Source organism: Stigmatopora nigra, chromosome 2, assembly GCF_051989575.1.
Source record: "Stigmatopora nigra isolate UIUO_SnigA chromosome 2, RoL_Snig_1.1, whole genome shotgun sequence".
Lineage (NCBI taxonomy): Eukaryota > Metazoa > Chordata > Actinopteri > Syngnathiformes > Syngnathidae > Stigmatopora > Stigmatopora nigra.
Window position 1 is genome coordinate 8,718,524 of NC_135509.1, and position 24,249 is coordinate 8,742,772.

General features: G+C 38.2%; 4 protein-coding genes across 8 annotated transcripts; 1 reads left to right on the top strand and 3 right to left on the bottom strand.

Annotated features, from left to right (window-relative positions):
• The first annotated feature begins 27 nt into the window (after positions 1–27).
• LOC144187617 (snaclec botrocetin subunit beta-like) lies at positions 28–19,461 on the top strand. 3 transcript variants are annotated; one of them, XM_077710635.1, is made up of 9 exons: positions 28–137; positions 1,727–1,905; positions 4,456–4,598; positions 17,423–17,485; positions 18,104–18,131; positions 18,215–18,300; positions 18,385–18,516; positions 19,006–19,120; positions 19,183–19,461. In XM_077710635.1, exons 4-9 carry the CDS (start codon positions 17,423–17,425, stop codon positions 19,254–19,256), a joined length of 498 nt encoding a protein of 165 aa, XP_077566761.1. In that variant the 5' UTR covers positions 28–137; positions 1,727–1,905; positions 4,456–4,598; the 3' UTR covers positions 19,257–19,461. The 3 variants fall into 3 exon arrangements, with proteins under 3 accessions (XP_077566761.1, XP_077566762.1, XP_077566760.1); XM_077710636.1 differs by lacking the exons at positions 28–137; positions 1,727–1,905 and having other exon boundaries at positions 4,433–4,598; XM_077710634.1 differs by lacking the exons at positions 28–137; positions 1,727–1,905; positions 4,456–4,598 and adding an exon at positions 17,276–17,312.
• Positions 828–5,035, bottom strand: LOC144187523 (protein tyrosine phosphatase domain-containing protein 1). Of its 3 annotated transcripts, XM_077710626.1 has the most exons (13): positions 4,889–5,035; positions 4,372–4,560; positions 4,231–4,311; positions 4,030–4,148; positions 3,107–3,244; positions 2,760–3,031; positions 2,389–2,685; positions 1,919–2,104; positions 1,733–1,849; positions 1,570–1,671; positions 1,301–1,381; positions 1,091–1,201; positions 828–1,022 (listed from the first exon to the last, which is right to left on the bottom strand). In XM_077710626.1, the coding sequence occupies exons 2-13, from the start codon at positions 4,557–4,559 to the stop codon at positions 900–902; spliced, it is 1,815 nt and encodes a 604-aa protein (XP_077566752.1). In that variant the 5' UTR covers position 4,560; positions 4,889–5,035; the 3' UTR covers positions 828–899. The 3 variants fall into 3 exon arrangements, 2 of the variants coding, with proteins under 2 accessions (XP_077566752.1, XP_077566753.1); XM_077710627.1 differs by lacking the exon at positions 4,889–5,035 and having other exon boundaries at positions 4,372–4,877; XR_013324872.1 differs by lacking the exon at positions 828–1,022 and having other exon boundaries at positions 1,127–1,201; positions 1,301–1,447.
• Positions 5,826–9,008, bottom strand: LOC144182080 (ADP-ribosylation factor 4-like). The gene is made up of 6 exons (XM_077710232.1): positions 8,795–9,008; positions 8,199–8,279; positions 8,020–8,129; positions 7,343–7,414; positions 7,153–7,278; positions 5,826–6,617 (listed from the first exon to the last, which is right to left on the bottom strand). Exons 1-6 carry the CDS (start codon positions 8,859–8,861, stop codon positions 6,534–6,536), a joined length of 540 nt encoding a protein of 179 aa, XP_077566358.1. The 5' UTR covers positions 8,862–9,008; the 3' UTR covers positions 5,826–6,533.
• Positions 19,462–21,996: 2,535 nt separating the features above from the next.
• Positions 21,997–24,039, bottom strand: LOC144187601 (C-type lectin lectoxin-Lei1-like). Its single transcript, XM_077710633.1, has 7 exons — positions 23,975–24,039; positions 23,811–23,873; positions 23,690–23,717; positions 23,507–23,592; positions 23,278–23,409; positions 22,563–22,665; positions 21,997–22,246 (listed from the first exon to the last, which is right to left on the bottom strand). Exons 2-7 carry the CDS (start codon positions 23,871–23,873, stop codon positions 22,131–22,133), a joined length of 528 nt encoding a protein of 175 aa, XP_077566759.1. The 5' UTR covers positions 23,975–24,039; the 3' UTR covers positions 21,997–22,130.
• Between the last annotated feature and the right edge of the window lie 210 nt (positions 24,040–24,249).

Consider the following 24,249-nt stretch of genomic DNA (forward strand, 5'->3'; position numbering starts at 1 on the left):
CGGTTGTGTTGATTTAACAGTGCGCGCGCACGACCGACGCTGATTGCAGCCGGGTCGGTGACGTCACCAATGCTTCTTGGTCAAACGTGAAAAGTCGCTCCTCGTACAAGAACGTGATCAAGACGGAAATTTAACAGGTAATCATGCCCTTACCTGCGCTTTTCCAGGTTAATACTCACAATAATATGCATCAGTCATTTGCAAAGTGGAGCAAACGTCTGTTGAATTAGTACCAAGTAGTGATTTAGCACTACTTCCAGAATACTAAAGATTTCGGCCCTATAGGTTCTAGTTTGAAAACACGCTAATGTAGAGAAGCAACTGTTTTATTGTTTTTTCGTAGCTACCTGATTTAACTATTTGAGTCCAAAGTATTTTGGAAAATAGTAGTTTTTGAGTTAGAAACTTTTCGGTGATGTGGTCTACTTCGCTTTAGCAATGTTGAAAAATATACCAAACTATCATATTTTCTGGAATGGGATGCATGACATAAACTTCCTCATTACATGAAGTTAAATTTGATAGTTTAGAAAATGGCAAATCGTTTTTTAAAGGGGCAACTTAAATGCTTTGTATCATTGCAAACAAACAAACTGTGGCATGGTTCATTCCAAATTGTGCACAAGGTATGTCTTTGGATTATGCTATGGAACTGTCAAATAATATCAATAGCACCAATTTATAGCTCACAATACTTATTAAGCTATTAAACAGAAAAAAACAAGCTATTGCTGGATGAAATAAAACAATGTTTCTGTTCCACATTATTTAATTGCAATGTTCAGTGTATTGGGTCATTTCCCATTGCTTTTGACGCATTTGGGGTACTTCCTATACGTTTAGGGGCAACTAGAGTCACCTGTAGTATTTTTGGGCCAATTCTCAATAATTAGTCCACTTCATAGTGTAGCGTCCCAGCTGCAGGCTTTCCGGATGCAACGGTTGATGCGGAACGTGCCTCTCAAATGCCCCCTCAGGAGACTAGCTAAACTTGCAAGGCTTTCCATGTCCTCTTGAGGCCGCTGTTGAGTAATAAAGACAAATGCTGGCATTCTCTCATCGCAGGATAGTAAAGTATTTATTTTGTTACCTTTGTCAGTGCTCTTATCAGCCGCAGCAGGATGGCCTCTTCTCTGTGTGGGCACAAACTGGTCACCGAGTTGACGCAGCTCAATAGACAATAGATGGTGTGTTTCTGTGACTGAAAGAACATGACGAGCTTCGTAGCATTTTTTTTGTGCAATAAAATGGCTGGATTTGAAAATAATAACTTGTGTCAGATACAAAGATGTTTTTATACCTTTTTGAGGACATCAAGTGGGTTTTTGTTGTTTCCTGCACAACTCAACTTTATGAGATCTGCAGCTCCAAGAACAGGCTCCTGTGCAAAGTTTAGTTTTGCAGCAATTTTTGGTTCTCAATATCGATAGCCAGATAGCCGTTCTGACTTAAATGGTCAGTCCAGTTAAAAAAAAAAAAACATATTTACAGTGCTGAACAAGAATAGATTTTTAAAAAAATCACCAAATAGCTCTCTATTGGTAATAATAGGCCTATTAATCAACTGACTTTTAGCTTCTCCAGCCAGGTCCACAGCAAACACGTAAGAACCCGAGGATCCAACTCGGTCACCACAAGAGCCCAGCCACATTCGCTGCTGTTCAGCTCCTCCTATTGAGAAAGTACATGTCTGACCTTGGAATGTTTTTTTTTTTTTTATGTCCAGGTGTACCTGAAGAAGTGATGAGCGCTGCAGAACGCTATCTTCAATCGGACCTTGGTCCGCCATTGCCCTGGCAATGTTGCGAGTCACCGAGGTCGGTCGGGAATTGAGTGTACTTTTGGACAACTGTGGATGGAGGAAGATATCGTCATGTCTGAGAATTCATCGCCGACTTTAAACTGGTCAGTATTTTACCTCAATGTTCGAGCTGTACTTGGATTGAGCCTTGTTGTGAGCAAGGTTGTGGCTTTGCTGCAGAAAAAATGTGTCAAAGTGCTTGTTGTTCATCAAGTTTGGTGAAATTGAGATGTCTTTGGACTGAAGTGGTTGCAGATCAGGTCCTGTTAGCTCTAGTTCACACCAGGGGCTCATCACTAGGTCCTATAATAAAAGATTGATATACTTCAACTCCCAATAAGTTATCAATGTACTTCCGCCAAGAATCAATGTTTTTAAAAACAAACATTTTTCCCTTGTGTGTTCGGACTACCCTAAATTAAATAATTGTTTTAAGTTAGGGCACGTGTTAAAAGTTTGTACTAAATATATTTGCATTCGCGTTGTGGCAATTAGCATTCTTGGCATGCCTATTTACATTCATGTTGTGGCTCTTTGCATTTGTGCCTTCTTTCTCCATTATGCAGTTTGTTATTTGGGCTTTTAACCTCATTGATCTCCATCTTGCTGAGATCAGATTCACTGTAGCTACGCTTGTCCCGTAGAAAGTCTCGCTTTCTCTCCAAGAATCCAAGTGGTTCATCCCAGGATGACACGGAATCCGACGCCGTGGGGTTGTGACGCTCCCTCAGCAAAGGCAGGAACTGTTTAGCCTCCAGGGTCTCCCTCACGATTCTGGTCAGGATTCTCAGTGAAGATCTCTTCGTGAGTTCGGCATCGATCTCCGGAGTGGCGGGAAGTCCCGCAGCTAAGCGGCAGAGGTGCATGCATAGGAGGTATACCACCTGATGAGGTGGATAGTGGAGGGAGATGAGGGATTAATAACTGTTAGCCGTGTCTACTACAACCAAGTTCCGACCTTGGGTACATATCTGAGCCTGCGGGCCTCCTGGCCGTGCAGCAGGAGCGCCTGGCGGTTTAGGTGATGCTGCAGAGTGACGGGGGCTCCGTGTCGCAGGCCTAGGTCCGGGTATTGAACCAGTTGTGTGCCGAGCAGTCGGGCAAAGTCGAACACTTGGCTGATCTGTGCTCGTGTTTGTATGGAGCGCGGCCTCTTGATCCGCACATAGTGGACGGCCTCGCTGGGTCCGATGCGCAAAGTGTAGATGAGGTAGCAAGCTATCAGGACGCCTGTGGAGCAGTTAAAGTAGAAAATGGCGGCAAGGCACCAGCCGTCCTTGTCGGGATATAATCGATAACCCCAACCTGTTCTGCCGAGGCCCGCGTGGCAATGCACGGCGACCCTGCCTTCGCCTACCGCGAAAGCCAGCACCTTCACGCCGTCTATCATGCTGACCAGGGAAGACACGCTGAAGTCCGGCATACCGAAGTTGTAGAAGTAAACTGTAAAATTGACACATGCACGTGGAGTATTTAGCATATTTAGAGACAAGGAATGAATGCACACTGCTGTGTCACAAAGGAACCAATGAAATCTAGTGTAATATAACCACTCTATAAATGGAGGATAATGTAGTGCTTCTATGGAATTACATTAGTCTATGTTGGTTGTTTCTAGCCCAAAATCAGCTCAGGTGGAGATCTATGAACAAGAAAACTCAGAGAGGGCAGTTTTTCACCTAAGTGGACAAATTCAAAGCGTGGCCATATTTCAGAACAGTCAACTTTAAACTTTTCTTTCCTCATCATATTGCTTAACCAGCAAATTCCAGGTAAATGGGCTAGCGAGAAATCTCTTCAATGACCACATTTAACCTAATTTCCCCAAGATTTGATCAATACTACTATATCAACAAACATCCTTCAAATCACTTTACTTGTTTTTTTTTTTTACATTTTTTGTAAAATATTGTTACCTTCATTTTTAGTAAAAACTAATAAAATTGCTTTGAGTACTCATAAAATACTTTACTATTTCCTTTTTTCAGGTCTATAAAAGAATTGAATTTGGCTAACTGATGACCAGACATCACTAAAAACTGACATTAGCCTGAGCCAAGATATCTTAATCTCTAGTGTTTAATTAAAAAAATCATTAAAAAAATATGAACCCCTCCACACTAAACTTTAGATTTGAAGAGAAAGTAAGAGGCTATAAAATATACACTCTCTCACAGCCATTGTGCACACTTGTGGCAATGAGTTAAGTATACTATTCAGGATTTTACTGTCATTCTCCATAAAGCTTTGCGGTGAGTACGTGAAGCCACTTTTAGGGTCCAAAGGGGGTCCACAGTGAGCATGCTCTCCTGGAATTTGCATGTTGATGATGGATTTGATGTTTAATCTAGCAAAGAAGCCACATGATTAAAAAAAAGACAATGTTTTCGACTGGCCATTTCATATTAAAGATGCACTAAATTCAATACCTGTGAAATTGCTCTACGATGTTGTACTTATCGATTAAGCTTTTGGATGGCCGAGCCATGGCGACGATGTCATCAGTCACCCTGCGATCAAAGTACATGATAACCACACGGCCAGGTTTTGTAATCATCGAATATTCTTACCATGATGAGAAAATGCCTCTGATGACTTGCTGGTTGGCCTTCCAACACTCTGGTCCCTCATAACGGCAGTCTACTCCACCACAGGCCAGCAGACACAGAAGTTTGGACGGTATAGCCTTGACAAGGTTCTCCCGGGCTTGGGAGTAAGATGGTCGAGGAACGGGAATGTGTGGTCTCAGCGTCTGCATCCTACACCACGAAGGAGGAGGAATGTTTCTACTACTTGGGTAAGTCAAGTTAACGCATTTCCTGCCATTGACGCATTAATTAGAGATCCGTCCTGCTAAAAACCCTTCAGTTATACCTTTCCTTACCATCCAGTGTAGTTTTTGTGCTTATTTTTAAAGCATTGCTGTAATTGGTTTGCAACAGCACTTTTTCTTAGTTGTGGCATAAGTTATTGTATTGTTTTTTTTAAATACACTAGCAATGAAAACTTTCTTTTATTTGTCCTAATAATGAAATTCAATTAAAATAGACCACCAAGGACACTGAAATTGTTAATTCCTTCCCTTACCTTTCCAATTATGTCAGCCGGAAATGGTATTAATTCCCATGAGTTGTATTTAATCCGATCCAAGTGTATAAAGTAAAAAAAAAAATGAAATAGCAGAACACTTGTCTTTCAAGGCTGACTCCTTTTATCTGTTCCTGGTTAGGTAGACAAAGCTGACCCAGATTTGCTAATCCTGATTAGCGTCATAAATGCATTAGACATTAAATAGTGCTTATACTCTCACATGCAAACTTGGTATACATATGCTGATGGTGGAAGAAAACCTTTGTTAGTTGTGATGAAAGTTGAATAGCATGTGAGAATGTTGTGGTGTAGGAAGTGAAGGATGTTAATGTGAGCGACTCCACTTATAAAACAAAGTAACATCGTTAACTCATTCCTTGCTTTTGACGCTGGACAAAAATGCTTTAGTCTTAAGTATGAGTTCGGTTTAATAGCATTGTGCTAATTTAGTATATAGCAATCTGAAATGTCAATTTGCAATTTTTACATTGAACCAAAGATATTTATACTTTGGTGCTGCATGTATTTGTACTGGATAGTTTCAGGTTGCATCATTATTTGATATATTTGGTAGGTCAGTTTAACCCATTTTGACAACCATGGACATCTATTTAAATATTTCCGTCTTGATGCATTAATGCCTTCCTAGGCCACAGAGTACAAGTCAATTTTTTTAACTGTGAGGGGATGGAAGTGATCATTCAAACAAACAAAAAAGATTGACCAGAAAAATTTGGAAGTCATTTTAGTTTATTTTGGTTTCTACTATTAGCAAACTCCATTAGGCTGCTAAACCAACTACATAAATGGCGAAAGGTCGCTGTCATCCCCGCAGTCAAAATAGATTGGATGTAAATTTCTTTCACTAGTGTAAATGCCGCTTTTGTTAGATTTAAGGTTAATGCTCATTTTCTATCATAAAATTGTGCGACAATTTTATTTTCAAGTCTTTATTGTGACCTTATTTGTAAAACATTTGAACGCAAATCCACATTATAAACAGTCACAGATTTGAAGGTCTGCAAGCATATGCTGGAATGTAAATGCCATACTAATTAAGTACTGCTAGCAAACATCACAAGCAAAAAAAAAGCCATGCAAACAATTTCAGTAATCAATACATAATCCTTCTGCAATTTAATAATTCTTTGTTAGAGCTGAAACTTTGTTAATCGGGACAATAGGGAGTAAGTACTTTTGATTTTGAAGGAAAACCATTTGTTTGGGAGTAGAAGAAGAAGAACAATGACAACAAAAAAAAACCACATCATTTTCTTTAAGTCACAAGTATCGCAGGAGGATGTGGGCGTTAAAGCATGAAGTAAAAAGAGAGTCTGGAAGGCACAATGTTCCACTTGAAGGACGAATCCCTGCAATACTGGTCCAAATCCATTAGAAGAACTTTACAGAACCTAACCTTATCTGACTGGAATTACTACACAAGTGGTCAAACTGCACAGTTGGTGACTCTCACACAGATTGGTCGTACAGTGAAATAAAAAGAAAACAACCCCACCCAGCCAGCCCATGAAAAGGAGAGAAAAAAAATACTGGCCACCAGCCGTGTCCTCCATAGCTGGAAGACCAAATGTTGAATGTCCGTGGAAAAATTCACGCTCTCATCCTGTCGTCCGGTTTGCTTCTACTTGGAAAGCTCGTTGGAAAGCCAATCAAGTCCTTCGTACAAGCCGGTACCCTGGGTGGCGCAGGTTGCCTGAACGTACCACTGCCAAAACAAAGTGCAGAGATGGATGATGATGAGTTGGATGTCAAGTGATGTCAATGGCACTCAAAAAGCAACATTTTTTTAGTTTTTTTCGTTTAGAGGAAGCTTGTTTTCCCTTTTTGAAGTGCTTTCAGCAGTGGATATTCAATCAAAAGTTATTAGCTTAACTCATTAATTCTCATTTTAGGTCACAATTGATGTTGAAAACACCCATTGACAGGAAATAGACGATCAATCCATTTAAACTGGGAATGTTCCTCTATTCCTACTAGTTCAAATAACTTTGACGAAGATTGCCATCTGTATCAGCCAAAAGCTAACCTATGTGAGGTCCCAAAACCAAAAAATTAAATTAATTATATTTTTTCCTCAATTTGCAAAATAGTCTTCAAATAAGAAAAAAAAACTTGTGCATAAAAGAAATAATTATATTATAATATACCATAGATTACTGTCATGTCAGATAGTTATTGCGAAGCTTGTATGGCAAATGGTATAGGAAGGTAACTACGTTATGACGTTGGGGATTACTTACTTCTTTGTTCCTCAAGTTATTGAGACCCAGATGATCTTTGATATCGCTGATGCTCAGGGCATTGGGGAGGTCCTGTTTGTTGGCAAACACCAGCAACACAGCGTCTTTAAGCTCTTGCTCGCCCAACTGGGAACGCAAACAGGAGTTTAGGTCGATATGCATGGCGTTTGTAGGCAACTGTAATACCCACCATCTTGGAGAGCTCATCAGCAGCTTCAGCCACTCTCTCTCGGTCATTGCTGTCCACAACAAAGATAAGGCCCTGCCCCAGAAACAAAAATATATACACTCAAATTTTTCATCTAATCTTCCTCTTGTCCGAGGTTACATCAGTAGAGCAATTTGTTTGTTTACATATCGCTATTTTGGTTAGGAAAGATACTAAAATACTTTATTCGCAATACAGTATGTAAATAGATGCCTATTAAATTAGACTAAAATGAACAATATTTTGTCAAACCACAGATTATGGACGTGTTTCAGACAAAATGAGACAAATGTGAATAAAAATTCAGCACTACTAGAAGGGGATTGAATGTTTAAAGCTTTCGATGGAAGATAATGAGTTAAGTAATGTCTGACTTCAAAAAAAAAAAAACATTCAGTAATAAATAAATATGCACACTTAAAAATTAAAAAATTGTGATACTGGCACCGTTACCAACGGTTACAAGGAGCCAAAAAACTCACTCCAACACTAGTGAGTATGTTTGCAGTAAACAAATAAATAGATGCTAATTCTAACCCTTAATTAATATTTCAATGACCGCAAACATTTCCTCACCCGACTTCAGTCTAAGACATTAGCGCGTTCAATCAGCAACCGACAAAATAGATTTAATATTGGCCCGTTGCTATCTTTCATACCTGCGTGTTCTGGAAGTAATGTCGCCACAGGGGTCTAATCTTGTCCTGGCCACCGACATCCCACACTGTGAAACTAATATTCTTGTACTCCACCGTCTCCACATTGAATCCTGATCAAAATAACATACTTTAATACATAGAAAAGATGATTTATTTGGCCATTGAACAGGTCTTCCTACCTATAGTTGGGATGGTAGTTACAATTTCGCCAAGCTTCAGTTTATACAGGATGGTGGTTTTTCCAGCAGCATCAAGACCAACTGTGGTGGAATGTTGTGAAATAAATATCTGACGTCACGTCAGCTGGATGCTGACATGTCCGACATTGCGTAATGGACAAGCCCAGCTCTACCAGAGTTAGCTGCTTTCGTTAAGATAACAGGAAAACTATGATCTATTATTACATGAAGGAACCGATATAGAAAAGCGCAACATCATACCGAAAAATATTGATATTCAAACAGCTAGAACTGAAAATTAAACTGCATCACGTGAGATGAAGCGAATAAAAAGTTCATTAAGATTGCATCGTTCTCCGTCTGAAAGAAGAAAAAAAAACGGATTTCCATCGGACTGTCAGTTTTTGCCTATCTGTCATTACTTATTAACAAAGTCCTGACATTATTATTTCACATCTATTTCGACAATACTGTAAATTCCCGTGGGATGAGCCCTAGTGAATATATTTGAACTTTTCGAAAGTACCGGTCGAGCTCCTTTGACGAGTGGCTAAGCTAAGCTAACCGTCAACCTAACGCTTTTAGCCCATACTCACCCATTAAAATGCGCATTTGTTTCTTGCCGAAAAGTCGACCTAAAATTGAAGATATTGTCAGGCCCATGACTGCGAGATAATTTTCGATTATGTGGTGAAAATCCTTATCCTTATGAAAGCAGTTAAAATGTCGAAGTTGTTCAGCTTGCTAATGGATAAGATTCCGGACCGACTGCCACGTCCGGGCCAACGTGGAACTCGAAACGTCAGCGCCCCTTCTTCGTTTTCGTCGGTGGCGGCAGTTTGCAAACTACTGCAGTGCATTAGCACCACCAATTGATTTCTTATGCTTACTGCACTGGATTCAGTCTAACATTAAGGAAGGCCAAACTAAAGTGTAATGTTTTTTTCTCTCTCCATTGGACGAATAAAAATTGATTTATGTTTACGATGACCCTTTGCAAAGAGCAAATATGATAAAAAGGAAAATTAATATAGGCCGGGTAATGTAAACAATGGCGAATGCAGTTTTCTGCCACCTATTTGGGTCCAACTGGTTGTTTTTTTTCTCTCCCACGAGAGCTCCCAGAAGGGCGCTCACGGCATATCCCTTTCTTCCAGTTCTACGGAAGTAATAATGAGACTGAAGATATTGGTCGTGATTTGTTGATAGTCCGTGACATGGGATGACGGTAATGGGACTGACGTCCTCAGCCTCTTTAACAATGGTACTATCCCTCTAGCGTGTCAAAGTGGTGGCCCGGGGGCCAAATCTGGCCCTCCTCATCATTTTGTGTGGCCTGGGAAAGTAAATCATGAGTGCCGACTTTCTGTTTTAGGATCAAATCAATTATGAAGAGTATAGATCAGGGGTGTCAAACTCCCTTTGGGCTGTGGGCCGAATAGAGCTTAATTTCAAGCAGGCCGGACCAGTAAGCTCATTGCAAAATTACATAGAACTAACAATAAGCCCATTTTTTTCCTTTGTATTAGTCACTAATACTAATAATTAGTGCAAAGAATGAGTAAATTATCAAAATGTTTATTAAAAGAATTTTCCTTTTACATAATGAACAATATATTATGAACAAGAGGATAACATAAGAACATAAATTAATGTCAATTCATGTTGTCTGCACGTACTAAAACACTGCGCCCTCTAGCAGATAATACAAGAACTACACATTTTAAAGAAAATTCATTTTTTTTATACAATGCAGCTTTCTTCCCCGGGCCGTACCAAACCACCAGACGGGCCGGATCCGGTCCGCGAACCGTATGTTTGACACCCCTGGTATAGGTGTATATTAAATTTCTGGATTTTCCCCCTCTTAAATCAATAATTGTAATTTTTTTTCTGTGTATAATATATATATTTTTTAGATCTATAAAAAACGCAATATTCAGGGATTTAAATCCAGTTATTTTAATCAATTTAATATCTATTTATATATCTAAATGTTATATCTAAAATGGTCCTGCCCACGTGAAATTAAGTTGACGTTAAGCGGCCCGCGAACCAACCCGAGCATGACATCCTTGCTCTAGACTGGACATGTCGGCAGGCCGGAATAAAAGGCCTCGCGGGCCGGATGTGGCCCGAGGGCCGAAGTTTGCCCAAGTCTGTTCTAGCGTATGAACAGTTTGTCGAAAATCTTGTATCTTCATTGTTTAAGCATTCAAAATGTATCATGAAGAAAAGCGATTGTTCGATCAATGTCATCTAATGAACTGATACCTGAAAACAAACCAATACAGTGGTACATCTACATACGAGTTTAATTTGTTCCGGGACTGAGCTCGTATTTCAATCTTCTCGTAACTCGAACGAATGTTTCCCATTGAAATGAACTAAAAACAAATTAAATCGTTCCAATCCTCTGAAAAAACACCAAAAACAGGATATTGAATTGGAATTTTTTTATTTTATTTCTTCAATTGAGATTGGTGGAAGAATAAAAGAAATATGTGAATGCTGAAACAGACATCGCAAAAGGTCAATATTGTCTGACTGATTCGTCATGATGAAGCAACTCTATTGTGACAAAAGAGAGGATTTTAAGAAGAATGACCTAGTGGCCTGCCTCCATGATGCAAAAACAGTTCTGGGCTGTATTGCATTGTATATTTCCCCATGTTCCAACTGTAAGAAAACAAAAATCAGTTCATGGAATTCCTAACTAATTTAAAACTTTTATGTCACTTACCTGGTGACGTCCCAATACAATTGCCACTTCCATCTCTCGGCATTCCAGTTGCAAAGTTATCGTAATTATTTATTGTGCCGTCAGTCCACATGAAGTTTTCCGTCTGAAAAGTCATACTTAAATTGATGAGTGCTTGAATTAGCATAGGAAGCTTGTTTGTCACCAGCTTCATATCCATATTGTTGTAGTTCTTTTATTACTGTAACATTTCATGTGCAATGCAGTGTCAGGTGAAACCGAGTCAAATGGCTTTTTTGGCAGGAAATGTGGAGAAACAGGTTAGCCAATTGGACTGTTAAAAATGTATACTACATAGCTCCAGTGAGGGGTGAGTAGATTTAACATTGTATGTATGTGTGTATATATGTGTATATATATATATATATATATATATATATATATATATATATATATATATATATATATATATATATATATATATATATATATATATATATATATATATATATATATATATATATATATATATATATATATATATATATATATATATATATATATATATATATATATATATATATATATATATATATATATATGTATGTATGTGTATGTGTATGTATGTGTATGTGTATGTATGTGTATGTGTATGTATGTGTATGTGTATGTATGTGTATGTGTATGTATGTGTATGTGTATGTATGTGTATGTGTATGTATGTGTATGTGTATGTATGTGTATGTGTATGTATGTGTATGTGTATGTATGTGTATGTATGTATGTGTATGTATGTATGTGTATGTATGTATGTGTGTGTATGTGTATGTATGTGTATGTGTATGTGTATGTGTATGTGTATGTGTATGTGTATGTGTATGTGTATGTGTATGTGTATGTGTATGTGTATGTGTATGTGTATGTGTATGTGTATGTGTATGTGTATGTGTATGTGTATGTGTATGTGTATGTGTATGTGTATGTGTATGTGTATGTGTATGTGTATGTGTATGTGTATGTGTATGTGTATGTGTATGTGTATGTGTATGTGTATGTGTATGTGTATGTGTATGTGTATGTGTATGTGTATGTGTATGTGTATGTGTATGTATATGTATATATAATCAGCAACACTGTTACTTATTTATATATTTATTCATGTATTTATTTATTAACTTATTACCTATCTATTTATGTCTAAAATGCCTTTCTTATTTCTGCATCCTCACCCTCTTGCTACTGCGACAATGGAATTTCCCGAATACGGTATGAATAAAGTTATCCAATCCAAGTTACGAAACATCAAACATCCCCATTTGCAACCGATATTTTAATCACATAGTCATAACCATGTCATTTAGTAGTTGTTTTTACAATGTATTTTTCTGGCAACTGGAATATTTTGGGTTAGGCTCTATTACTTGCATCTTTTCCATTTTCTCAATTGTTAAAAGGAATCCTATTCTTTTATCGTAAGCCTTTGTATTCAATTTTCAAGAACAGCTGTTAGTTTGGTAACCTTGACAGTAGAATTAGCAGTTGTGGGGAATTACCGGAGTTAAAAGTCATTTGCGTGTAATCACATAGGTGTGAAATAATAGCAGAAATGCATCAACTAATTACCGGCTGTCACTCTGGCTCTTCGTGAATAGAACTGAAGGAAACAATGAGAGTTTGTTTTTGCAAAGAATGCACCTTGTCTGGCTGCATTGTAAGAAACCACTTAATGATGTGTTTGACATTTTGTTTTATAGTCAATGGCCACCTGTTACCACAATTCATTTCAACTGTTAGAATTCAAAGTCTGGAGGCAAATCTTTCATTTTTAAAAGCAGTAGTCCAAACAACTTTTTGTTTTCAATTTACTGCAAAAGTGTCACCCCAATTGGTCAAAACGAAATTCAAAGTGTATCAAAGTTATCCAGTTAAAAACTGGAAAAAAATAATTGGTGGAAATAGTTGAAAACAATCAAAACCCAAGTTTTGATTTAGGTCTGTTTTTTTCAACAAATTATTTGGTTGCCGAACCCAAAAAGGTTCACTCTGTTTTCTTTCAAAATAATAAGTGCAAAAAAACTGCATTTGAAAATTTTGTGTAAGTCCAGAAAAAAAGGATTAGACACAACAACTTTATGGCGTAGGCCGTGAATTCAGCGAGGACGAGCATGGGATTGATTCCCGCTTAGCAGCGTTGTGATTGTGAGTACGAAGGATTGTCTGTCTCATTGAGTACCCAAAACAACTGACTGGCGACCAGTCTGGTGGGTATTCCACCTTTTGGCCAAAGTCAGCTGGGATAGGCCGCAGCGCCCCACGACCCTGCCCACGATAAGCGTGAAGGAATGATAAAACATTGAAATATGAAGGAAACAGCCCAGAGAGCAATGTTTTGAGCCTCTTTCCACCTCCATGTTTAAGAATTGCTATAGCGTCTGTGTCCTTCGATGTCTTCCAAACAGGTCCATTTTGGTTATTCATTCATGGTTTTATAAGCAGGCGACCATTTGGCGCTCTGGACATGGCAGGGGTGTTAGTTATGGTAACCGTTGGATTTTTTCTCCATGTACAGATTGAATTGCTCACTCTTATTTCATTACTCAAAAGGAGCCACAGGTGATGTCATATTTCTGGCACTAGTCATTTCCCCAACAAAATCCATTTCATATCCTCCTTCAACCATTGTGGGCTGAGAAAAACGCTATTAAATCAACATAAAAATATATATTTTTGTGCAGCTCACTACTTATGCAATTTGCTAGCTCTGGCTATACTCTCACTATCCAATCAGAGGGTGTAAAAACACTGACGTGTCTTTGCGCATGCTAGAAGGCCATAGTGTCGCCAAAATTGAATTCTGATTGGTCAAAGCAACGGTTTTACCTACACTTATTTTATGCAACAGGGTTCGCTGTACTGATTAGGAAGGCCTGTGGGTATAGATTTCTGACCATCTCAACAAATAATAGCCCAAATGTGATTGGTTAATTGCTTAAATATGAAAACACAATCTGGAAGTAGTGCAACCAGCGGAAAAGCAATGAAAAGAAGTTGATAGACAATTTGCAAGTATTCATCAATATTAAATCATAAACATCAGTCTATGATTCAGATTTTTTTTTAAGGCCACCAGTGAAGAAGGCCTTACCAGCCGGCCATGACGAGGCACTGCTGGGGAAATGAAATCTCCACTTTTGCGCCGTGTTATTACCCAAAGGGTAACGACAAAAACAAGCCATTGGTGAAACCAGGTTGTTGAAAATGGAAATAAATCCATAAAACACAATCAGTACTTTGTATATATTTTCAGACTTATAGTCATTGTTTACTCATTTGTCTTTGCACTCCAATCCAAATAAGACTGGTTCCCCAACAGGGAGGAGCCAGAAGAACAAAAGAAATTATCTTTGCAATTATGAAAACTCCAGCGGTGACAATGCAATAGTCGTCTTACCTATGATTGCGTGATTAAAAAGAAGAATCCATGAGAAAGTGGGCTTGTAGGAATGAGAGAAATGACATTGTTCATGATGTCAACTACAGTCCCACAAAATCATCTAATAATGTCACACAACTCAAACAAAACATTTTGTATCTTTGTAAGAAAGGTACTTCAATTTAGGTACACAGAAACACAGAATCAGAAACACAGAAAAAGGCAATTCCTGGAGAAATAACGCGAAATTGTTACTCGTATACAGTTGTGGTCAAAAGTTTACTTACACTTGTGAAGAACATAATGTCATGGCTTTCTTGAGTTTCCAGTTATTTCTACAACTCGTATTTTTCTCTGATAATGATTGGAACCGATACTTATTTGTCACAAAAAAACATTCATGAAGTTTGGTTCTTTTATGACTTTTTTTATGGGTGAACAGAAAAAAAGTGATCAAATCTGCTTCCTCAAAAATATTAAGTCCGTTTTAAGTCAGGACTTTGGAAAGCCGTTGGAAAACCTTAATCCTAGCCTGATGTAGCCATTCCATTTCCACTTTTTTAATGTGTGTTTGGGGTCATTGTCCTGTTGGAACACCCAACTGCGTCCAAGACCCAATCTTTGTGCTTATGACTTTAGGTCATCTTGAAGAATTTGAAGGCAATCCTCCTTCTTTATTATCTCATTTACTTTCTGTAAAGCACCATTTCCATTGGCAGCAAAACAGCCCCACAACATAATACTACCACCACCATGCTTGACGGCAGGCATGTTGTAATTAATAATCATCTTTTATCCTCCAAACATATTGCTGGGCAATGTGGCCAAACAGCTCGATTTCTGTTTCGTCTGACCACATGACTTTCCTCCAAAAGGTTTTATCTTTGTCCATGTGATCAGCAACAAACTTCAGTCGGGCCTTAAGGTGCCGCTTTTGGAGCAAAGGCTTCCTTCTTGAACGGTGGACTGTGGACACTGACACCTGCATCTGGTCTTTCCCCAGCTTCTAATTATTGGCTGATCTGCTTTTTGGTGATTCTCGGTTGAATCCTCACCCTCCTGACCAATTTTCTCTCAGCAGCAGGTGATAGCTTGTGTTTTCTTCTTGATCGTGGCAGTGCCATGCACTTTATACTTACAAACAATTGTTTGCACTGTTGCTCTTGGGACCTGCAGCTGCTTTGAAATGGCTCCAAGTGATTTTTCTGACTTGTTGAAGTAAAGGATTTGCTTTTTCAGATCCTTTGACTTTCCCATTGTAGCATTTGTGGGCATTTGCATCCAATGAGCCCTCTTTAAATGGCCTCAGAGAAGTCACCAGTTTGTCACCCATAATCACTCACTGACAATTCACTGACACAACTTTCTAAGTCACCAGAATTGCTAATTCGTGTTGTTGTATGTACATTTTTGACCCAGCAGATTTGATCGCTTTTTCTGTTAACCCGTAATAAAGTCATAAAAGAACCAAACTTCATGAATGTTTTTTTTGTGACAAAGAAGTATCTGTTCCAATCAGAGAAAGATCTGAGTTGTAGAAATAACTTGAAACTCAAGAGAGCCATGACATTATGTTCTTGACAAGTGTATGTAAACTTTTGACCACAACTGTACGTTAATATGCCTCCCCTATTTCTCTAAATAACGGGAGGTAAAAAAAAAAAAATTCGGAACACATTTCGTACAATCTCGCTTTCCAAAATCAAACAATTTGTCTCTTGGTAGCCCCCATTAATTGTCGTTAATCAATGACATGACGCCAGTGAAAGTTAGATTCCTGGTTGATACAAATTGTTATTGTCATAGATTGTTTTGTCCAGACTGTGACCGATACAATGTGAAACGCAGATGACATGAAATGGATACCTTTGTACAGCTCGGCTGTTTGCGTCAGCTTTTACACCCTCAGTATTTTTCTCAGCCAAACCTGAATGAACAATGGTAATTAAGGTTATTACGGTAAAGATGATTAGGGCCTCAATTGATGACACACCCATCGGCAATAATCTTCTTCTCATAATGACAAATGTATCACTGTCACATAGTCGACATTGCCTTCTAGAATGGTATGTGACTCGTCAGGTTTAATTACCACCTTATTGTTTGCGCTTTTTGACAGCTTTTTTTTGGCTTCTACAGTAGATTTAATCAACTAAAATCTAAAGTTTTTAAATCCTAAATTAAACACAGCCATCTGTCAACAGCATTCAAGAATAATTCAAGCCACCTGATGGTGTAGGGCTGGGGTGTTCACACTTTTTTGCTCCAAGATCTACTTTTCATAGAGCCAAACTTCCACGATCAAACTTTTTCAATAAATGGGTCGTTACAGAGTTCGGAGGGTGGGCAACTCATCTGCGGCCCTCGAGGACCGCTTTGGACACACAGCCGTGTCAATACCCTCAGCGAACGGACTCCTCGGACGAGAGTTCTTGCCTCGGCAACCGCCAAACTCGGCATGGTAGCTGATAGATCTGAAAATACAACTTCAGGAGCAGGTTAAGAAAGAGTGAGATCAATTTAATAGGAAATAGGTTTATTAGCAGACTGCAGAATGGGGGAGAAATATGATACAATATGAACAAGCAATTGCCAAGCGACTTTGTCATTTTATCTTAATGTTATCTTACAGTAGCCGTCGGCTGTTTTAGGAGACCCACGATATAGCTCCCGAAAATAGGCCTCTTTATTTTCGTCCCTTTACCCAAGTTTCCACAACCTACAACCACAGGCCCACTAAAATAATCCTTGCTCAAAATGCTTCCTCGATAAAAGTAGTGCCTCTAGTTTTTGGGATTGAGCAGATTCCATGTAAATGCCATTGCGCAACACAGCCTGAGAAAGCCGTGGTGCAACGTTTAGGTAATTGCAACTAAACAGGTATTACAAGTGGTGTTATTGTCACAAAGATGACATTGGCGCAACATATAAAAGGAACGCATTGGCAGCATCCTCAGCATTAAGCATCACAGCTGCAAAGGTAACAACATCCTTCTTTTAAAAGTCACTTTCAAGGGACTTTTTCAGCATGAGGATGAGATTTTTTATTGCCCGATAGCTAATGTTATGTGTTTTGCTCTCCTTTCACAGATGGCATTCGGTCTTCGCTCCTTCTTCCTCCTCTGCATGTTCAGCGGACTTCTGACTGGAGTCGTAAGTCCGAATCGAGCCAAAGTGTGACCCCTACATTGTGGTGTTTGATTTCCTTGTTAATGGTGCGGCAAAACCTTTTTTGGGCTCCCGATACCGATTCCGACATTGTCAGGAGATGCCAATGACGTACACTGGCACATTACTGGGGTCAAAAAAAATCTCGACGGGGGGATGTTCATCCCTCCCGCTTTAAAATCGTCTTCTAAAATTGAACTCATTTATCCAATATAGCCAGATGAATTTTGTGCCATAAGATATGTCATAAAAAACGATACGCATTTATGACAAATGATATTTTGTGGTCTTTTGGTTTTGAGGGACAATTAAAGGTTAAAAAATTAAAGACTTTAAATTTGCAAACAATTATTTAGCGGCTTTGGTACTACACTAACCGCACAAAGATGATTAGACACTATGACGTGGGTTCATTTTTTTTTATAGTGGCATGCATCACTGATGGTCATTTTAGGTAAAAAATAAATAAAAATAAATACAAAATAAAAAGGAAGAAGGGGGGAAAAACTGTAGAGCTTGAAGAGCAATGACATTTAATTTTTTTTAGGCCGTAACCTTTGTCTTCATTTATGTTAACAACTAACAGAGTACTTTTCTTCACAGTGGTCTGCAGTTAAGAAAGTAGAAATAGGTAAGGTGTTGTTGGAATTGTCAGAATTGAAAGCAGATTTGTCCAGATTTCCTTCTAACGGCCAGATTTGGATTTTGTCGTAGAAAATAACTGTCCCAAAGACTGGACTCGTTTGGACTGTCACTGCTACATCTACCAAAGTGAGGAAAGGGTGTTTGCTGACGCAGAAGTAAGAAGGAAAAAAAACTTGATCGATAGTCATAGTGGAAATTTCCAACCTACCGAGTGAAAACAAATCTCTTTTTTGCCACAGAGCGTCTGCAATATCCTCGGTGGAAATTTAGTCTCCATCCACAATGACCTGGAAAATGCATTTGTTAACGAACTGTCAAAAGCTGGTGGTGAGGAAACTGCTGTTTGGATTGGACTCCATGACGCCATCGAGGTAAAAACGTTTATCAACATCTTCTGACACTATTGTTAAAAAAAGAAATAAAGAAATATAAAAACAGGTGTTCACTATGCCGCTTATTCACTTGGAGGACTTTAGCTTTGAAAAAAGCATCACACGATTCATCGCAGAGTTTGTGAATGAACATTTTTATGCTCTTGAAAAATGTGCAAAAAAATGATATCTCGAAATGTTAATTCATATATTCAAATATTCTTTCATTTTGACCGGTGGGAAATGAATGAACTGGATGTCGAGGACCGTCAACAGCGGCGCTTAACAAGGAACTGGTCGGAAAGTTCCCCGAAATGAATAGCTAGTAACCCAAATTTTACTGCAAGCGCAAAGCACCTCCAGACAATTTTGCAGCGTAATGGCGATGGCACGGAATCAAGACTGATTGTGTTCTGGTGACTAAGCAGCAGCTGCAGGCCTTTTTTTTTATCTTCACATTTTTTTTTTTTTTTTGTAAATGTCTTCCAGAATAACGATTTCCTATGGACTGATGGCTCAGAATTTGATTTGACGAATTTTGGTATGTTGGGTGGCGAGCCAAGCGACTCTGCAACTGGTTCCTGTGTCGAGATGCAGGAGGACGGTAAGTCTGTGGTTCCACTTTTCAAAGTTGTTATGCCATTAAATGGACACTTTTTTTTACAGATGCAACGTGGGACATTGTCGATTGCACTGGTGAAAACACGTACATTTGCATCACCGATGTCTTGACTCACTGAGACTCATCGATTCCTCTTCCCAAACTTCCTGGAAGAACAGAGGAGCTCTCAAAGGGTCACTTTTTTTGCGGTGTATTTGTACGGCTTGGTTTGCTATCCGCTCTTTTTTTTTCCTTCTTCCTCAACGCCTAATCATTGGCGACGACAAAATTGTTCTTTCAAAGAGCGTCGTTCTCTTAAATGAAGTAATCTGTCAGCATCAAAATATCGTTTTTGTGTCTTTTTTATGACTCTTATTTTCAAGTCTGAATATTGCAAATGATTATACACACTTAAAAGTCTAAAAAAAATATCCCCCAAATGGATATACAGTGTTCCCTCGCTACTTCGCACTTCAGCTATCGCGGACTCAGAGCTTCGCAGATTTTTTTCAGGAAAAAAAATGTAAAGATATTAAGTTAAAATTATAAATTATCGGTAGTATTAATGGATATATATATATATATATATATATATATATATATATATATATATATATATATATATATATATATATATATATGTATATATATATATATATATATATATATATATATATGTATATATATATATATATATATATATATATATATATATATATATATATATATATATATATATATATATATATATATATATATATATATATATATATATATATATATATATATATATATATATATATATATATATATATATATATATATATATATATATATATATATATATATATATATATATATATATATATATATATATATATATATATATATATATATATATATATATATATATATATATATATATATATATATATATATATATATATATATATATATATATATATATATATATATATATATATATATATATATATATATATATATATATATATAACATTTGAGTCAATTACTACTTGATGTCCAAAACAAAAGGTAATTGACACATTTGACCTCATTTATCCCTTTTAGTGAGCCAAATTGAGTAAATCCTGACTACTTTTATCTAGGAAGCATTTTGCTTATAAAGGCACAAAATGGCTCCCATCAAAGCTTTTCACAAGTTCAGAAGCTTTCCATAAGTAGAGGTATCGAAATTTTTATTCCCAAAAGGCATGCGGTCAAAACTCATTGTAGATGCCAATTGAGGCCACTTATTGACCGGTGGGCCACAATTGGCCCCTAGGCTATGAATTAGTGACCCCTCTCAATACACATGGAATAAAAACTAAAACTAGCAGCACTAAATGAGTTAAAGGTTCATTTTTTTTTCCCTCTCGTGGCACTGACGGCGACGTTTTGTTTTAAACAGAAGACATTAAAATATCCTGAATACATTGCGAACATTCCAGTGGACAAAAGCGGCAACGTTTTGTTTTAAACAGAAGACATTAAAATATCTTGAATAATTTAACCATAATTAATGATATATTTTACTTAAGTGTAAAACTAAATGACCAGGGAAATTAAATGGAGCCGTTGAAAATGTATGGTTACGTTTGGTTACAATTGTTCATTTTTGCTGCCCAGAACTTTTGGGAATGTTTTGAGTGATTTGAAATTGAAGTGTCGGACAAATCCGTATGTTTTGATCCCTTGAAAAGCATTGTGTTTTTTTTTTTTTGGCTTCAAATTGAGTGTAAAAAAAAAATAAAAATATATAAAACAAAACAAAATCCAAAAGCGCAATGGAAACTAGGCGTGCGAATCAACAAATACAAGCACACTAATTATCAGAGACAAGACAATTGAACCGGATAGGTTACATACCGAGAAAATGAGCATAATTCTTCCTGTCAAAGTCTTCTTCACCGCAAAAATTTGCATTCCGCGACTTGAGCCGACATTGCGGAGGACTCACAAAGATAGGTGTGTCGTCAACGATCGTGTAAAATTCCCCCGCCTGTCATTAGATGAGTTCAATTGTTGTGTCTTTCTGGCATTATTTACCAGATGGACGATAGACAACGTGGGCGACCCAGTGGACGAGTGGTTAGCGCGTCGGCCAAGCAGTTCTGAGATGGAGGTTTCAATCCCAGGTGTATTTCAACCTAGTGTGTAGTTTGTATATTTTCCCCCGGCTTTCATGGCTTTCCTCCGGGTACTCCGCTTTCCTGCCTCATCCCAAAAAACATGCATGCTAGGCTAATTGTAGGCTAAATTGTCCTTAGCTGATGAAAAAAAATGAGTGAATAATAATACGTACATATACTTCTATCTCTTTACCTTGTCATGGGAAAAATCTAATAGCACGAATGAAAGTTAAACTAAAATGATTGATTCATTCACAGCAAATTCTCCAGTTTTATCAAATTCAGGTGCATTCCTGTTGATGCTCAGACATTTACTCCTCATTTCAACTACCACTAGTATTCCAAATGGATTGGACCTGTACCTTCGTCATCAAGTTACCCAAAAAAAATGCCTTGGTTAGACTAATAAGAGTAAATGTTATTCGTGACATTCCACCCCTAATGTCGCGTTGAAACGTTGTTGATCTCAGTTTGGTTATGATGTAGGAAGTAGGAACATAGAATCTGCTCCCAGACTTACTCACCTAACTTGATAACATACTTTTTGTGATCACCATTCCAATTTTCCTTGCTGTGACATAACATTGACAGACAAGTCAGTTGAGGAATTAACAACGTCCGATTATTTAGTTATTGTATGATCCATTTGCCAACTCCCCCCCTAAAAAAAAACATATTTTAAGGTCAAATTAAAGAATGGACTCTTTATTGAATGCCACGCCTCCGGCACGAACAAGTCAATCCATTCTAAAGTGACAGTCAAAATTGACTGTCAAGCATCGATAATAAGTAGGCGTTGTGGAAGAAGAAATCAAGAGAGGCTGCGAATTTCTTAAAAGCAAAGACATCACAAAATAGTGATATTAGGACACCGAATCCGTGCACGGGTCTGGTACAGCAGAACTTGAGCCATGGCACGAATCTATGACGCAAACATATGGATTCATGGCCGAGCAGGCATTGTTTGCCCACGTTCCATCTGTAAGAACCCAGTATTTAGGAATGATGCTATGCTTTTAAGACATTTTACTCCTTTGATGCCCGAATTTACTTGAAACATACTTGGGGGCGGGGTTAACTAAATTACATCAAGGCAGTAATTAGTTTCAAAATAAAATACGGGGGTCTGTTTTTGTTTGGCAACTCGAATTTCTTTCGTATCCTGAGACCAAAGTTTCCCATGGAGGCGTTTCGTAATCTGAATATTTGCTTTGCGGTGACGTGAGTAGAGGTAGGCCGTCTATTTGGTAAATGTCCATTCCGGCATCAAAGGGTTCATCAGAGATTTCACTCACCCGACGCTTCCATTTCTATACAGGGCGCGCTTCCATCAGGCTCATTCATTGCAAAGTTTCGGAAATTTGTAAACGAGCCGTCCGTCCAGAGGAAGTCTTCGTCCTTAAAAAAAAAAAAAAAAAAAAAGAGGTTGCATTGGAAAGATTCAAATCAACTCTCGCTAATGTTTGGAGCCGCGCTGACATTTAGGCGCTAAATGACATAGTTCCCGTCTTGGAGTTGCGACCCAGTTCTGGCTGGACGCGAGGAAATTTTAGCTGTGAGACGGAGATTGATTGATTCATCGATTGGCAAATGAATGGTCGTCTATTTTCAGAGCCGCGGAAGGTTTAGAAACGTTCAAAACCCGCTTGATAACAACTTTCATTCATTTTCTCTTCCGCCTATCCTCACCAGAGTCACGGGGAGTGATGACGCCAATCTCAACTAACTATGGGTAGTGGCTTGTTCTTTTTCCATTTGCAATGATCTTTTTAACAAAATAATGAGAAAAGATGGGAAACTCGCCTGGTGACCGAAGTCAGCTGGGATAGGCTCTAGCACCCCCCGCGACTCTTGTGAGGGTAAGCGATTCAGAAAATGAATGAATGTTAATTAGTAAGAAATGGCAAATAAAAGCAGGAACAAAAGTTCAGACGACATCCAATGAATGACTTCAAAATAAAGCCGATTGATTTTCCAAATAGTCCTTCCATCAGAAGGTTGACGTCTCACCTCAATCGCATCGTGGAGTCCGATCCAGCCCGAGCTAACCGAATCGACATCAAAAAGTGCTTGAACCACCTTATTTGTTAACATGTTGGGGATGGATGCCAGATTTCCATTCGCGTCTTGCATGCAGTTTGACTGATTGAAAACGAAGGTGAGGGGGGAAAAATGTTTTGAGGGAGACTAAAAAGTGGAATCAACAACAACAAAATTCCCGCCTTCACATCTACCATACCTCCGCATCGGTGAAATTAGCCATCATTGTCGTTACTCTGTAACATCGACAGTCCAACTGAGTCCAGCCTGGGGGGCAATGGATTTCTACAAAATAAACGTGTGGAAAAAAATCGGGTGTTAGCGTTAACAACATTTTGACATTTTTCATTTGAAAAAGTATCATTTGGTTACAGCTACTAACTTTTCCAGTGATTCAAAGGGAAGGGACACTGGGGGGGGAAAAAAAGGCCATTGAATTTATCGATCAGCTGAACATTGAAACAAATGAAGATAGCGACGACGTATCGGAGATTTTGACTTACGACTCCAGGCAACAGTCCGCAGATCCCCAATATCAGGAAAAGAGAGGAAAGAGCAAATGCCATCTGTGTGATGACATAAAAAAAATCTGTTATCTTCTGTTTTGGATCTTGCCTAATGAAGATGTCCGATGCAATTGAATAGAAGAAGTTGAACAAGACGATACCTTTGCTGTCACGTTGCTCGACACCGACGACAAAGCCAATGCCGTTTTTTTGCTTTTATAGGTCGGGTTGGCCGCTTTTGGAATGTTGACTGTGTCACATCACATCAAAGTCACGTGACGGACGCATCAGCTCAAGTCTCCTAACAAAGGAAATGACTTGAAGTGGATTTTGCACCCCCACCCCCCCCAAAAAATTAAGAGATCAATATCTAAGAAAAATCTCCCCATACGTCGACTTGATATTTTTGGACATGTAGTGTGGCAGACGAGCCTTC